Genomic DNA, 14,867 nt, shown 5'->3' on the forward strand with positions numbered 1-14,867 from the left:
GAGCCATTCGTGTGAAGATGTTAAAGCGGGCTCTACCACTGTTAAATTGTGCATGTGCTGTAACTCTAATAAATTTTCTTGTATTACTCCAAAAAGTATAAATATAAACATGATGATGATTGGTAGTTTTTGTAAATGACAGGTTTTGCTTCTTTCTTCGTTTTATCAGGAAATGTGATGAGGGAAGGTCATCACTAGTGTTGTATCCCTAACTATAGAGGTTCCCGATAATTAATTCTATCTCTATAATTCGAATGAGTTTTCATTACCGCTGTCATCCGCAACACCAGCGCTGCAAAGGCTAAAATAGGGACAACATAAGGTTTATAGCCTGTCCATTTATAAAAATCAGTGAATCTGGTTACATATCTTGTTCTTACTACACTATTTCTCTAAGAGCGAGCGCACACTTATGACTAAACTATCACACAACTGTTGTGCGATTGTCGATTGTTTAGAAGCACAACTAAAAATCTAGTCAAACCACGACTAAACAGTTGTGCGAAAAGTTTAGTCAAAATTGTGCGCGTGCTTAAATGTTTTAGGTTAATGGAAAATTGTCATAATTCACAATTTAACGGTAACATACACATATCACAGTATACAACGCGTCTCCTTCAGATCAGCGTCGACCTTACAGCCATGTCTTATATGGTCATGAAACTCGAACAACTCCATGTAAGTTATATTCAATTATAGTATATTAGTGTGCTTTAAGAAATTTGATACTGGAAAAAGTAGGTGAATTAAAAGTAATTTAAACTTGTTTTTTACGTATATGTAGAAAAGACACTGTATTTAGTATACATTGTTATTTTAAATACAAAACTTACGACGAAATGGACCAAAAAAGGCAACAGCAATTTCTGCATAAGTGACAATATGAAGAGAGTTGGTTTCAATCTGAATTAGCTATGAGGCAAATGAATATATTTGCATTTTCGGTGTAATGCTGTTCAAATAAGGATAATGTTCATTTAAATTAATATTTTAAGTGTTCTTTTTTGTTTATTTTTATTTGTTTAACTGTCAAATTAATTAATATATGCTTATTGACGCAAAAACAAATTATTGAACTTCCAAAAATTAAGCGATAAAAGGTCACATGCAATACTGATTAATACCATCGTTGAAAAATAAACGCCAATCCAATTGTAATACGACAAATTTTCCTTTAACTAGTGCATTAATCGTATTGAATAAAAAACAACTTATCAAGACGCTTTACCATAGCTCGATTGCAGAATAAAAACGACCATAGACAACGCAAAGGTCATTCCAAAATGGCTTCTACTGGTTTGACATAAGGTGTAATAAATTCAGAACAGATATATAAGCGTGGGTAATTGATTTGATCGGTTTAAAGTCAGCTCTAAAATAAACCTCGTTCGTGCCGGAGCAAAGGCGAGACGTCTGGAGGCAGAATTGTTGACAGTAACAATTTTATTGTATTTACTATTACTTTATAAAAAATGTTTTAACTTTCACGAACTGGTTCTTTATCTAAAAGGAAAATCAGCGAGCGGATCTCGGCTGTTAACATCGCTTACCATAGACATTTAGAATGAGATGAATTCAAGATGTATTGCCAACATTATTGAAAAAGAAGAAATGTGTTAACCTAGCTTTCGCCTGTGACTCAATCCGCGTCGAATCAAAAAAGCAAGTAGCTTATGTGTTCTTCCAAACTATACTTTACATCTATGCCAAATTTCACCGAAATCCTTTAGCTGTTTAGGATACAAATTCTAATCCATCTGTCCATCTAAACTTTCGCATTTATAATATTACTATGAAATATAAATGTTATAAACTGAAATTTTATTTTTAAGCTGTAGACGCCATTTTGTCTGACAGATTAGTGTTCAGTGGCGGGCAATGTCACGCACATTGTTCACTAAGCACTAAACATAACTAAATAAAGATTAATTAACACGCATGTTTGTATCTTGTTATAGATAATTCAACTTGCTGCGTGTCTATGGAAAACTTGACGATGTCACCTTGTAAGTGTAACGTCGTTAGTTTAGAAATAGTCAAGCCATTCGATGAAAAGCTTTTGCAAATATTGCAGGTTATTTACCCCGCTTAATTTAAAAGATTATTTTGATAATATCAAACACATCTCTCTCTTTCTAGCAACAGAACCGTTTCTTGAGCTCTTAAATCACTTAAACGACCGTTAACATTTATAGCCACTTAATATTCTGATGTAATATTATATAATAAAATTGAAATTATTTTTAAGTCATGTAGATATAAAGACTTTTATGTTTGTAAATATTCACAACTAAAGTCAATACTCGGTGACTAAAAAGTAAAAAAAAAATCACACGTTATTTTTCCTTGTCTATGGTCTCAGACCCAAGTATGGGGCAGACGTAGGTGCGAGGTCATCGATCTCGCGGGCGAGATTTGATTTACTTAGGGTACCCAATGATTGGGACAGAGTTCGGTGCGATCCCGGATCTAGATAGATTCGATTGTCGTAATCGAGTTCATTTTGGAATAATCGATTAAAGATACACATTACTTTATCATGTCAAAGATTTGGTTGATGACAATTGAAGACGCAGCTGTAAACCATAGACAATGCTATTATTTTTTGCAAGTTTTTGATTATGAGAAAGGAATAAACCGTGCAGTTGTTTACGTTGAAAATAAATGGTATTTTAAGCAAAACACAACGTTTTTATTTACTACTTTAAAACACTACACGTAAACAATAGCCATGCATTTAGCATACGACAAGGAAAACAGGAAAAGCGTAAACACAAAAAGCGGCGACGTTCCGAAATTTAAAAAATAAATGCACAGCTTTTTGTTTATTAAAAATGCTCCTCGCTGTTGCAGGCAAATATAAAAAATGCAAAAAGCCTCCCCGGAATTAGTCATTTCACTGTATTTTTGCACAAGTGTTTCTATTAGTCGTATAAAATCAAGAGAAATTGCTGCGTTTAATACAGACCATAGTCTGTGTTAACGTGACTGACTGAAAGACATTTTTTTTTTAATGTTGGCAGACTCTTGAACCGAAATAAACATAACAAAGTAATATTAGGCCATAAGTAAACTTTTTTTCAGCAGACAGCAGCAACAGATTGAATCTTGTTTTTTTTTTAAAATGCAACACGGTACATGGTACATCCTTAATTTTACGTTTTATGATCGTATGTTCGCGTCAAATTAGATTAAATCACAGATTGTAGAATATAAAAAATAAATCAAATAAAACCGACATTATCTTAAGTGCTTTTAAAAAACTATAATTATCTTGCTTCGATTTTATGATTTTTATCTATGTTTTCATATTAAAAAGATATCAAAACTCGTTAATTGTCACTTTGGATTGTCGAAGTTTTGTAACATAAAGAACAGTGGTACTTCTAAGAGGTATAAGAACAGGTTATGTCGGATGAAATAACCATTTCCCGCGTAACGGGATGGCTGTAGAGAATGTTGACTTTTGTCTTTTTAATTTTCACAGATAAAAAAAATTCGTGGAAGACGCATCTAGATTTATAGACCGACAAATTATTTAAAACGGTGGGAATAAGTGTAAATAAATTAATATATACCACTAGCACCTTATTATTTGGCTATTTTCTATGTTTATGAAGTTTTTAAATATTCTCCGATACTGATTGTATACGGATAGCAACGCCTATTTCCCTGGTCTAGACTACAGTCAATATGGCAACTGTCAAAGAATATTTTTAACAACATACGATTTCTCTTTTTAGATTATCTTGACGATTTTTTTTTATTTGTTATTGCATTCGTTGTTAAAATTATTATATAAAAGGAAAATTCGAGTTCCAAAAAATGGTAAAATAAATTGCTACCATTATCAGGTTTTGCTATCTCTATTTTTTTTAAGGGAATGAGAGAGATGACATACGTTAGGCGGTGAAAATGTACATTTACATTCTGGATTACAGAACGAAGTCTTACGCAACAAATACTCGTATAATTTTATGTGAAATAATAAAAAAACATTCACCTACACACAATTTCACGAGATATCCGTTAAAACGTAGGCGACGGAATTTAACTGCGCAGATGTTTGACGTAGTTAATTTTTTATGTTCACCATAAGCCCAATACCATTAACCACACGATGTTATGCAACTTATCCCTTACCCTTATGCCTGGTTTACATTTGGCCAGTACGCTTGTAGAGTAGCGCAGGCCTAGCAGGGACGGTAGCTGCCTCTGGACTCTGGCGTCAGTTATATGATGTCAGTTGTATGCCAGCCGTAATTTTAAAAGCTACTGGCAAATTGCAAACTATCCAATCCGCACAGAGACAATAATTTAAGCTAGATTTCCATGGTAGCGTATATGAAGTAATACCATGCCGAGGGTAAAGATATGGGAAGGGAAAACATACGTAAGGTTTCTTATAAATATGCTCTTTATCATCAAAATGCTAATTAGTTTGCTAAAAATGCGAGACTTTTTACAAGTTCACGGCCGCTCTGTGAAAGTCAATCCACAAATGTTACGACATTCCCAGTTACCAATGAGTTTTGATTTCGTCGAATTTTAAGTTAGCAAAAAAAATCCTAGTTAACTTTTGTACGCGTCAATCGATTGACTAAGTACTTTTTTAATCGTCATTGTTGAATAAACGTTTTTACAGTTACGGATTAAAATATAAATAATTACCACATTTTATTTCAGGTTTAGAAATAAGATCTATTAAGTATTGTTAAAATTTAGTAATTTTAAAATCAGTTGCACCATTTTACTAGTCAAATTCGAACTACATCTTTGGCACGAATTTTTGAAATTCGAATTCGGAAATTCTGTCAAATTGAAGTTAAAACGATGTATTTTTTTAAACCCTATAATTAATTAAGTGGTCATAAATTGTCTATTAATCAACAAGAAAGATTCGTATAATATAATTGTTTTGTTTTTTTACTTGTTATTAATACATTTACTGTCTAGTATGTACGTTTTTTTATGAAATATAATTCTTGTAAACACTTTTTTATTGATATCAAAGCTCAACTCGTGTTTGAACAGTCAACAACCTCTATAATATTTACTTTGAGAGGTCTGCTTTCATATAATTCTTAGTAATAATTATCGTACCTGTCAATTTTTTAATAGCGCGCCAAACAAATGTAGACTGTATAAAAGAGTTTTGCATAATTTTCGCGTCAGACGGTTACTATGACGAAATTCGTGAAACCTTGTTATGCAAATTGAATTTATCGTCCGAATTAAAAAGAAACGCAAGAATAATTATTGCAGACCTTTTGTAAGTGACACATTTTTTTTATTTTTGCCAGCGATATAAAACGATCTGGCAATATTTACAGTTTTTAACTATTGAATATTTAATCAAATGACAGTATTTATCTTGAAAACCTATTTTTAGCCTTAATATAAGAAATAGTCAACGATTTAACCTTTATTCGACAGTTAGAAAAATTTAATTCGTCTCTACGAGAATTTTCTCATCTCTCATTGTGAAATTGAACAGTTAATATGTACATATTCTATGCGCTAGTTGGAATGTGTACTAGCACGCGATTTTCTCACGGAGACAATAAAAGAGCGCGTAATTATACAGATTAAAATGTACAAACTTGACGCTCTTAATTTAAAAAATAATCTAGGTGAAGAAGAGAAAGTTTTACATTTTCAATGGGAAAATAATCATAATCACTACTAATAAAAACGAGAATTTTAATGTAAACTAGGGTTTATTACCATCCACAAATTAGTGATTTTATTTAATTACGAGGAAAAAAGGCAATGATCAATAGTCATACAGCCAAGAATAATGTCAACGTCGTAAAAAAAAAATTACAGACAATCGTTTTAAATAATAAATCGAAAATATTCAATAAAATTAAAACAGTTCATTATAACAAAAAATAGATACGTCAAAAGGCGTTATTCCTACATAAATCCAGACGGAAATCACATTAGCCTGTGCTCAGCGGCGCGCCTGCATAGTATATCTACGAAAATGCACCCAGACATTTGTATAGTACACTGCCTCACCCTCCTTTACGTATCAATACAGACGCAGGCAACTTTACTCATGCCTATACGTTCATTTTAACACATCTCCTGACTCTATTTATGAATTAAAATAAATATCAATTAATGAATGAAAGGTTACGCTGTAAGATCAAAGCTGATCCTGTTCTATTAATCCATAAAAGGAGGAAAATGTAGAACTTACTTTTTTAGGGCCATTCTGCACGATGTTTTCGTATTCCAATCCCTCCACAGACATATTTCTCACAATTATAATAAACCACAGACACTAAATTAAGGTGTTCGTTTTTTATTTATTTTTCGATAAAAGTACACGACTTAATTTTCTTATTTTATTAGAGACTGTGATGTATAAACGTCGCGATAACACCGAGTTAATAGATTGTCTAAATCACTGTCTCCCTTTAAACTATTTGGTAGAATTAAGCGTTCGAATCTAAATGTAAGTTGTGCCGCCGGCCGGCGCGAGTGCAACAACCAATACCACACGCCCACACAGCCTCCCTTGCTCCCCAACGAGTGAATACATACACCCGGTGGCATGCGTACATATACATAACATAGTACAGATATAGTGCCTAAGATATTAAATGTAAGGTGCTGTTCATATACGCCGATTTACATTTATTTTATTTTACATTCCGTTTTATCTTATGAAAATGTCGCTTGGAAATATATTTTCTGAAATGTATTTATCCCATTTTTCTGCTAGTAAAAATACTAATGCCTGCTCTACCTTGTCTTAAACTATATTAAGGATTACACTTGTTTTTCTAGTATCTCTAGTGATGTTATTAAACATTTAGTTATCTAATATCCGTTTTTCATTGTTTTATTTGAAATAATCTAAGTTAATATGTGTGAATTGAACTTATAAAGGTTTTAAATCAAATTAGATGACTTCTGGATTTAATTTCAGAGACGTTTTCAAAAAATGCTTAGTCTTGAAACGAAACGTGGAATCATCAAAACTGACATTTGTAAATGGTATTGCCAACTTGGAACTTTAACCAAAAGTGTTGGTAATTTTAAAAGACACCTTTTTATTTCAACTATGGAAAAGCTGCTACAGCAGCTTTTTTATTTCAATTCTACATGGTTTTTATCCCAAGTCTATAACATGTACAACATTAAGGAAGTATAAAATATGTTTGCGTTAGTAATCGAAAGTGAGTAGCGGTTTTACATTTGTTTTGTCTATTTCTAGTTTTTATTTTATGGTTAAATAGAATATCGACATATTGTTTTGAATACTCCGTATTATATTTCTAGGGAATTAACTGCACTTCTTGCTAAGGGACTATAGCAACACCTTAGCTGCAAGTATTGATTTTCTTTGAGCTCCGCAATTTTTCAACAAATAAAGAAATCGTGAGAAACGTGAACTTTTATATATTTTGACACTTTAGCCGTAATGTTAAATGAATAAGTTGTAAATCATAAGTGAACACAAAATGTCCGAAAACTTAAAATTACTAAAGCAAGGAGCGGAGGCGAAATTGTTTGTATGCAAATATCTCGGAAAACCGACTTTGATTAAGGAAAGATTCAAGAAAAACTATCGCCACCCTGATTTAGACTCTACAATCACAAAAGAGAGGATTAAAAACGAAGCACGATCAATATTAAGATGTATTTTAGCTGAAGTGAAAACACCGGCGCTGTATCTGGTTGATTTCGAAAGACGTCGTATTTACATGGAACATATGGAGATCAGTATTACGGTAAAAGATTTTATTATAACCGTTGTAAAGAATGTAAAAGAGAACGAGGATGTTTTAAACTTCATTGCCAACGTAATTGGTGAATCTGTGCGTAAAATGCACGATAATAACATTATACACGGCGATTTGACAACTTCGAATATGTTGTTAGTCGAAAAAACACCGTCTAGAATTAAAGGTGATAGTAAATGGTTGAACCATGATAATCTGGAGTTGGTGATGATAGATTTTGGCCTATCATACATAGATTCCAGTGCGGAAGACAAGGGTGTGGATTTATATGTTCTTGAAAGAGCTTTTATAAGTACACATAATAATTATCCAAAGTTATTCGATAAATTTCTCGAATACTATAAAAGTTACAATAAAAACAATATAAAGGAAATATTGAATAAATTTGAAGAAGTCAGAGCGAGGGGCAGAAAGCGAACAATGGTCGGCTAAAAAAGAAGACTTAACGGACTAACTGTTTTCAACCAAAAATTTAATACAAAAACATAGCTGTCTCAATTTTTAGAATGATAAAAAGAGATAGATATGTTTTTGGATGAATGTTTTAGTAGTAGGTTCCCATTTTAATCACATAGCTGTATAAAAAACAGTACAAAAATACAATTGAATATGATAAATGAAATAACAAAAAACGTAACTCGAAAGATGTTAGTTATTCAATAATTTCTCTTCTACAGTATATTGTATAACAAAGGAGTCTTTTGTAAATAATATTAATCAAAATTAGTGACAACATATTTCATTGTACAACCCTTCATTATTCAAGTAGATGTATTACGGAAGTAATTTAGTGTTAGAAGACATTAAAGTCTTGTTAGAATTAAGATAATGCATTTAACAATTGTATGAATAAACCTTTCAAAGGTTTGAAATTTTTTATTTCAATTACTTTTTTGACCCTTACAACCCTTTTCAAATATCTTAGCAGCCTGAGGTCATGTGCATTGTGCAGTGTTCTCCCCATCATGCCTTTATGCCCTGCTTCGCATCAAATTATATTATCTATACTAAGATTATTAAGAGGAAAGATATGTATTTTTGTATGTATTGAAATAACTCAAAAACTACTTCCACTGTCATAATGGTAATTTATCTGTAAGTAAAATGGGTAATATTTTTTTTTATCATTTTTACGATAGAGTCGAAATCAATGAATAATATGCCTTGAAGTGATATTCAAGCATGTTTTGGGTAAATAATATATGTAAATGGTTCCTAATAAAACGAACTGAAACTGCAAATAAAAATATGTGTTTTATAGGCAAGTCGCAATTTAATGTATTAGAAACATTTTATATTTCTATTGACTACTTCACATGTAACGTTCTCAAACATTTTCAACTACCATATCAGAAAATGTTATGCCTTTGCCATTAACGGAATTAAAATAAATGCAGCTGTCATCTGTCATTCGCATCGCGGATAACCTCAAAAACTGTTTACAATATACTGTATTTATAAAATAGGATATAGTTAAAATGAAGCTACCCATAACTCAGTTATCACAATTTATGTTACGGCAAAGTAATAGAAAAGCATTTTTGTCCATTAGTAAGTTGATATTTAGACATTTTATTACAAGAATTTTATTTCTCAGAATCATAACAGACAATTCTTTTTTAAGGATATTTAAGTACTCAAGAAGCTACAGAGCGTCGGCATCATCTCTTCACATTAGAAAAGAAGCGGCAATTAGAACTAGTTGGTCGAATAGAAAAGATTGAAGTGAAATACAAGGGTGTACCAGAAGAATGCACATTGGTTATGAATAAAGACATTTCTACACCATACGATTGTGCTAAACGTACGTATTTGTAAATAATTATATTGTGAAAACCTTCGTATATATCATCATTTGTTTATAAGTGAAGAAGACGTAATTTTGTACATCAAATATGGCTTTTTAGACATCTTACTGTAGTGTGTACATTATGTGTCCTTTATAGATATAAGCTTTAGTATATCGGTTGAGAAAACACCACATACTCTGTTATGTAATAATAAAGTGGCTATATATTTCAGATCTTGGGGAATGGCATATGGAGAGCAGTGCTTTGGCCTTACTGGATGGTTCTGTTCACTGGGACATGCATAGACCTCTACCAGAGAGTTGCACACTAGAGGTAGGCATTTTATATTTACAGAATATCCCACTAACTTATTCTATTGATATTCTGTACTACAATATCTTAAACATTTGTAGTAGTAGTAGTAGTAGTAGTAGGGACTAGGGCCTACAGTTTCCGCAACACGGCTAGCGCATATTTTTTTCTTTGTATTTTTTTAAGATCGTTTCAGCAGTTTGGTCCACAAACTATAACAAAAATCCATCATCACAGTTATTATATTAGCAGTCGCTCCTAACTCCTGCGAAGAATTAAAAATAAAACTTGACTTGTCTATGTGTTCTTTTGAACCATGGTCTAAATCTATGACTAATTTCATCAAAATCTATTTAGTAATACATGAAATATGTAGTAACAATTTCATGCAAACTTTTGCATTTATAACATAAGCAAGAAACACAATATAATGTTTGTAATGTTCAGTTCCAGACATTCAACATAGCGGAACCTCAGCAAGTGAATAAAGCATTCTGGCGGACTTGTTCATTTGTACTCGGTGCATGCGCATCTGTAGCCTTTAAAGATAATGTCACAGTTAAATTGCATAGCTTTCCAGGGCCTGATAGTGAGTATATTTCTTTAACACTTAGAATATAGAGAAACTAAAATAAGATTGATATTAAGGATACTTAGGGCCTGTCCCACCACCGGCTGATAGAAGCTTAGATGGATTAAAAATGACGTCACTGTCAGATAAGAGAACAAAATCCAATATTTCTATATATTTTACATGTTGGATTATTAGACAATTTGCAATTTAGTGGGACAGGCCCTTAGTAGAAAGTAAATCAGCTCTGATCTGTTTCAAATGACTAGTTCACAGCTTTTAATCACTGATCTATGACTCAACAAAGAAATTATCAGCTCTTTGAATTCTTTAGCATATTCATAAAACAACAATATTGTTGTTTGAAACATTTTAGTTATTTATTTATGAATCATTCTGCGTGTAGAATGTGTGGGCGATAGCTAGTTTCTTTAAAAATTACATTTCCTGCGGCATGGAATTGAAAAAAACAAAAGTAAGTTGTCTATGTGTTCTTTATACCTATACAATACATTTATAGAGCAATTTAGGCAGCAAACTGTAACAAACATCGATGTACACTTTTACATCATACTAATATTATAAATGCGAAAGTTTAAATGGATGGATGTTTGTTAGAGATTGTAGCCTAAACTGTTAAAAGGATTTCGATAATTGCCATAGATTTCGAGGATACTTTGGAAGAACAGATACACTACTCACGGCTCAACTCACGCTTTTATCCTCCAGTGACGGCACCGACTAGTTTCGGACCCTTCGGGGATCCTTCTTCAGGGATTCGTTTTCTTTCGTTTTTTTTTTAATTCCATGTGGACATAATCTCTTGTGAGAGCTAGTTTATAATATTAGTAAGATATTGATAATATTTATTTCTCTATTAGTTCGTAGCGGATCATTTATCTACGATATTGATTTACCCTCGTTACCGGACTGGCAGCCGACACAACAGGAACTGCATACATTAAGTGCGGAGTATGTTAAACTAACGAGAAAGAATGAATTGATAGAACGACTTGAAGTAGGAGAAGCGTTAGCTTCGGAAATGTTTGTGGACAATGAACATAAAACGAAGCAGATACCGGATATTGCTAAGGCTAATGGTGAGTATTACATCTATACTAATATAATAAAGCGTAAACACACGCTTCTTTGTTGCCTAAGATGTCAGCAATTACAGCATATTTTTGAATTATTCTATTTTTAATAAAAAGCCCTACACTTACGTCATGCTTTAGGCTATATATATGCACGCCATTAAACTTAGGGGGTAAATATTTTCGATAAAATCGTAATGTGGGAAAGAGACCATAAGTTCCTGCCAACATTAAGGAAGCAAGATTGTCAAGGTTTGTCATGTCTTGTCATTTTGACATTGACATGAAAACAATAAAATAAAGTTTTCATAATTTTATGCGGATGAAGTCGCATGGGAACAGCTAGTAGTATAATATTGTTTTAAAATTAGCTTTGAATATTATCCATCTATACTTATAAAGAGGAAAGATTTGTATTTTTGTATGTATTGAAATAACTCAAAAACTCCTGGGCCGATTTAAAAAATTCTTTCACTGTAAGAAAAGTAATTTATTTGCAATCTTTTTAGGCCATGTTTTTATTATTTTCAATTTCACGCGGACGCAGTCGCGAGCAACAGCTAGTGTTGAATAATTTTTGTTTTCAAATCTTGTAAAATATTGATACTGACAATGGCAGGTTTTTTTACTTTTCTCTTATAAGTTTTTGTTGTTATTTTGTTTTTTTTTGTTATACAATCATAATACTAAGTATGTTTTATATAGATTAAATTAATTTCGTATAAACGCAGGTAAGGTGACACTATACAGGGTGGGCAATCACGTGGATATATCTAAAGGACCTCTAATAAGCAGCACGGGACAAATTGGCAAAGTCACTATATCTTCGGTACACAAACTATTGGGTAAGATACAGGATGTTCGTAAAAGATTAGTCAAATAATTTATATGTATACTAGATTTCGCCAGCGACATCGTTCGCGTCGAAGTAAAAAAACAAAACTGAGTAGCCTATGTGTTCTTTTTGACAGTCAAAAAGAACACATTTATACCAAATTTCATAGAGCACCATTCAATCGCTTAGGCTACAAACTCTAACAAACATCTAAACTCTCACATTTATAATATTAGTGATCATTTTTGTTTTAGTATTTATTTCAGTTTTATATATTGATATATCCTAGATACTTAGGGTCCAAGCCACATTAGGACTTGTAGTCGGCGTATATTAACGTATGTGAAGTTTTTTTTGTATGCCATAGGATCATCGGAGAGTGAGGTGAAGCAATTGTATCGATTCCAAGGCGTGGCGTTACCGACCGGCGCCATATTGAATCATTTTGCGTTTTCGATACTGACGGATCGCGCTAAGAAATTGGTAAGGCATAATATTTATTATTTTTAAGACATTACGCTAACAGTTTATATTAAAAAAAGGTCTTTTTTGCAATGCAAATTAGGAAAGATTTGTTTGTTACCATTATTAATGCTGATAGGATGTTTTTTTTTTACATTTTTTAATGTTTAGGGTAAAGTGTTGTGTTGAATGTATTTTTTAATATGCTAAAACATTTTTTTTATTCCTTTAAGTTTTGTTGAACAAATTCAGTTAACTGTCAGAGTGTATGTAGCCAGCTTCAGTCGATATAATTTTTTTATTGTTTTTTTTTCAGAATTCAGCGAGATCACCAATCAATTCATTCTGGGATGGAAAGTTTACACCACAGAGTATGAAAGCACAGGCTTAAATTATACTTAAGTTAAATGTATAGGCTTGTAAACTACAACTGTCTTACTCAGAATCAACTGTTATTAATAAGTCGATCCTTTTCAGGCAAGTTAGAAATTTTTTTTGAACATTATTAAGCAAAAGTCTAGGATTTTAGGTTTAGGTTTATAAATAAAGCAATAAGATGTATTTACTTCATGTTTTTTTATTTCCGATACATAATTTGAAAATAATTTTATTTACTTCAAGTACCAAATTCATAATTACAACCAGAAATGTTTATGGGTACATAACTTTTTGTACCCTAATGTACACTATTGTCAAATGTACATGACACTGTCAAATATGAGATACTTTATGTCATACTAGCTTTCGCCCGCAACTCCGTCCGCGTGGAATTAAAAAAAAAAACAAAGTGTATAGTCTATGTGTTATTCAAGACTATCCTCTACATCTGTACCAAATTTCGTCGAAATCCGTTCGGCTATTTTCGGCTATATTCGGTTCGACTACAAACTCTAACAAACATCCATCCATCTAAACTTTCGCATTCATTATATTAGTATGAAGTATGATATAAAAATTTGATCTCTAATTAAAATTTATTTTCATAAATTCACGAAGTTTTCTGTTTCTTAGCATCAGTAGGTCCTTCTTCATTATCATTCTGGAATATCGGCTGAGGTTGAGTCTTCTTGTAAGCCGGAGCGACCCAGAACGGATTCTCCTCAGCTTCTTTGGCATATTTCAGGATAGCTTCCCTTGGATCCTGTTCATCATCTACCCTCTTACTTAACCCTAGATTCCTGATCACGAAAGAACTAAGCGTACTTCCAGATGCCGCTACTCTCCCACCTTGACCTGATGTGATCGGTAAGTCTGGTCGTCTAGACTTTACTGGATCCAATCGTTCTTTTTCCATTCTCTTCTTGCTGGTTCTTAATTTTTCTTGTCTGAATAACGGTAACGCATGGGGTGTTATAATTTGCTGCGTACTTACAATACCTACGGATGATTTCTTCCTATGCGTTTTAACTATACATAGTTTTGCACCTCGCAAACTTTTCTTTTGATCGTAGAAACATTTTATAACTCCATTCCCACATCCTACAAATATCTGGTTTAATTTAGCATGCCATACCGCTTTAATTACATGCGATGTACAAACTTCTATACTCGTTACTTCTTTAAACATCTTTGTATCATAGAATAATAATCTACCAACATCTTGTTTCCTTTGTAAAGATTCTCCGGTGAATATCAAACTATCATCCGGACTAAAACCACAGTCCGTCTGTTCATATCTTGAGAAAATATCAGAGAAAACATTTATTGGTTTTTTAAAGTTTCTTAAATCCCATAATTTTAATGTATCATCATTCCCTCTGCTTGCTAATTGTGTACCAAGATATGAGTAACAAATGCTTGATATTTCTGTTTGTTTCTGATGTGCGTCTCTTAGTAATGCTGTTGTATTCACGAAGTTTCTTCTATGATCCCACATTTGTATTGAACCATCGAAACATCCACAAGCAACAGTGTTGCCGTCTCTAGAGAATGTGCAAGCGGTAGGATTGGTTCTTAAACCTCCTTGTTGGCGTGGTTTTATAACGGATTTGTGTTGTTTCGGATTCTCTGTCAACCAGAGACGGAGTGTACCATCTTGTGAAC

The 14,867-nt window shown here is 32.5% G+C and overlaps 3 protein-coding genes across 3 annotated transcripts in view; 2 read left to right on the forward strand and 1 right to left on the reverse strand.

Moving 5' to 3' along the window:
* Window positions 1-7,305: 7,305 nt before the first annotated feature.
* LOC106102845 (TP53-regulating kinase) lies at window positions 7,306-8,583 on the forward strand. Its single transcript, XM_013282439.1, has one exon. The coding sequence runs from the start codon at window positions 7,479-7,481 to the stop codon at window positions 8,190-8,192; it is 714 nt and encodes a 237-aa protein (XP_013137893.1). The 5' UTR covers window positions 7,306-7,478; the 3' UTR covers window positions 8,193-8,583.
* Window positions 8,584-9,148: 565 nt separating this feature from the next.
* Window positions 9,149-13,389, forward strand: LOC106102891 (39S ribosomal protein L39, mitochondrial). The gene is made up of 8 exons (XM_013282495.1): window positions 9,149-9,311; window positions 9,385-9,564; window positions 9,783-9,883; window positions 10,310-10,451; window positions 11,315-11,533; window positions 12,259-12,372; window positions 12,730-12,845; window positions 13,141-13,389. The coding sequence occupies exons 1-8, from the start codon at window positions 9,239-9,241 to the stop codon at window positions 13,213-13,215; spliced, it is 1,020 nt and encodes a 339-aa protein (XP_013137949.1). The 5' UTR covers window positions 9,149-9,238; the 3' UTR covers window positions 13,216-13,389.
* LOC106102892 (gastrulation defective protein 1 homolog) overlaps window positions 13,382-14,867 on the reverse strand; it is a 3,822-nt gene continuing 2,336 nt past the window's right edge. The window contains 1 exon segment of the mRNA XM_013282497.1: window positions 13,382-14,867. Coding sequence (XP_013137951.1) covers window positions 13,813-14,867 — 1,055 coding nt within the window. The 3' untranslated portion in view covers window positions 13,382-13,812.

This window comes from Papilio polytes, unplaced genomic scaffold (genome assembly GCF_000836215.1).
Source record: "Papilio polytes unplaced genomic scaffold, Ppol_1.0 DF823901.1, whole genome shotgun sequence".
Classification (NCBI taxonomy): domain Eukaryota; kingdom Metazoa; phylum Arthropoda; class Insecta; order Lepidoptera; family Papilionidae; genus Papilio; species Papilio polytes.

Coding starts and splice junctions, on each gene's coding strand:
- LOC106102845 (XM_013282439.1), top strand. CDS start 7,479: ATGTCCGAAAACTTAAAATTACTAAAGCAAGGAGCGGAGGCGAAATTG.
- LOC106102891 (XM_013282495.1), top strand. CDS start 9,239: ATGAAGCTACCCATAACTCAGTTATCACAATTTATGTTACGGCAAAGT. Junction 9,312..9,384: donor AAAAGCATTTTTGTCCATTA/GTAAGTTGATAT, acceptor TTCTTTTTTAAG/GATATTTAAGTACTCAAGAA. Junction 10,452..11,314: donor TAGCTTTCCAGGGCCTGATA/GTGAGTATATTT, acceptor TTTCTCTATTAG/TTCGTAGCGGATCATTTATC.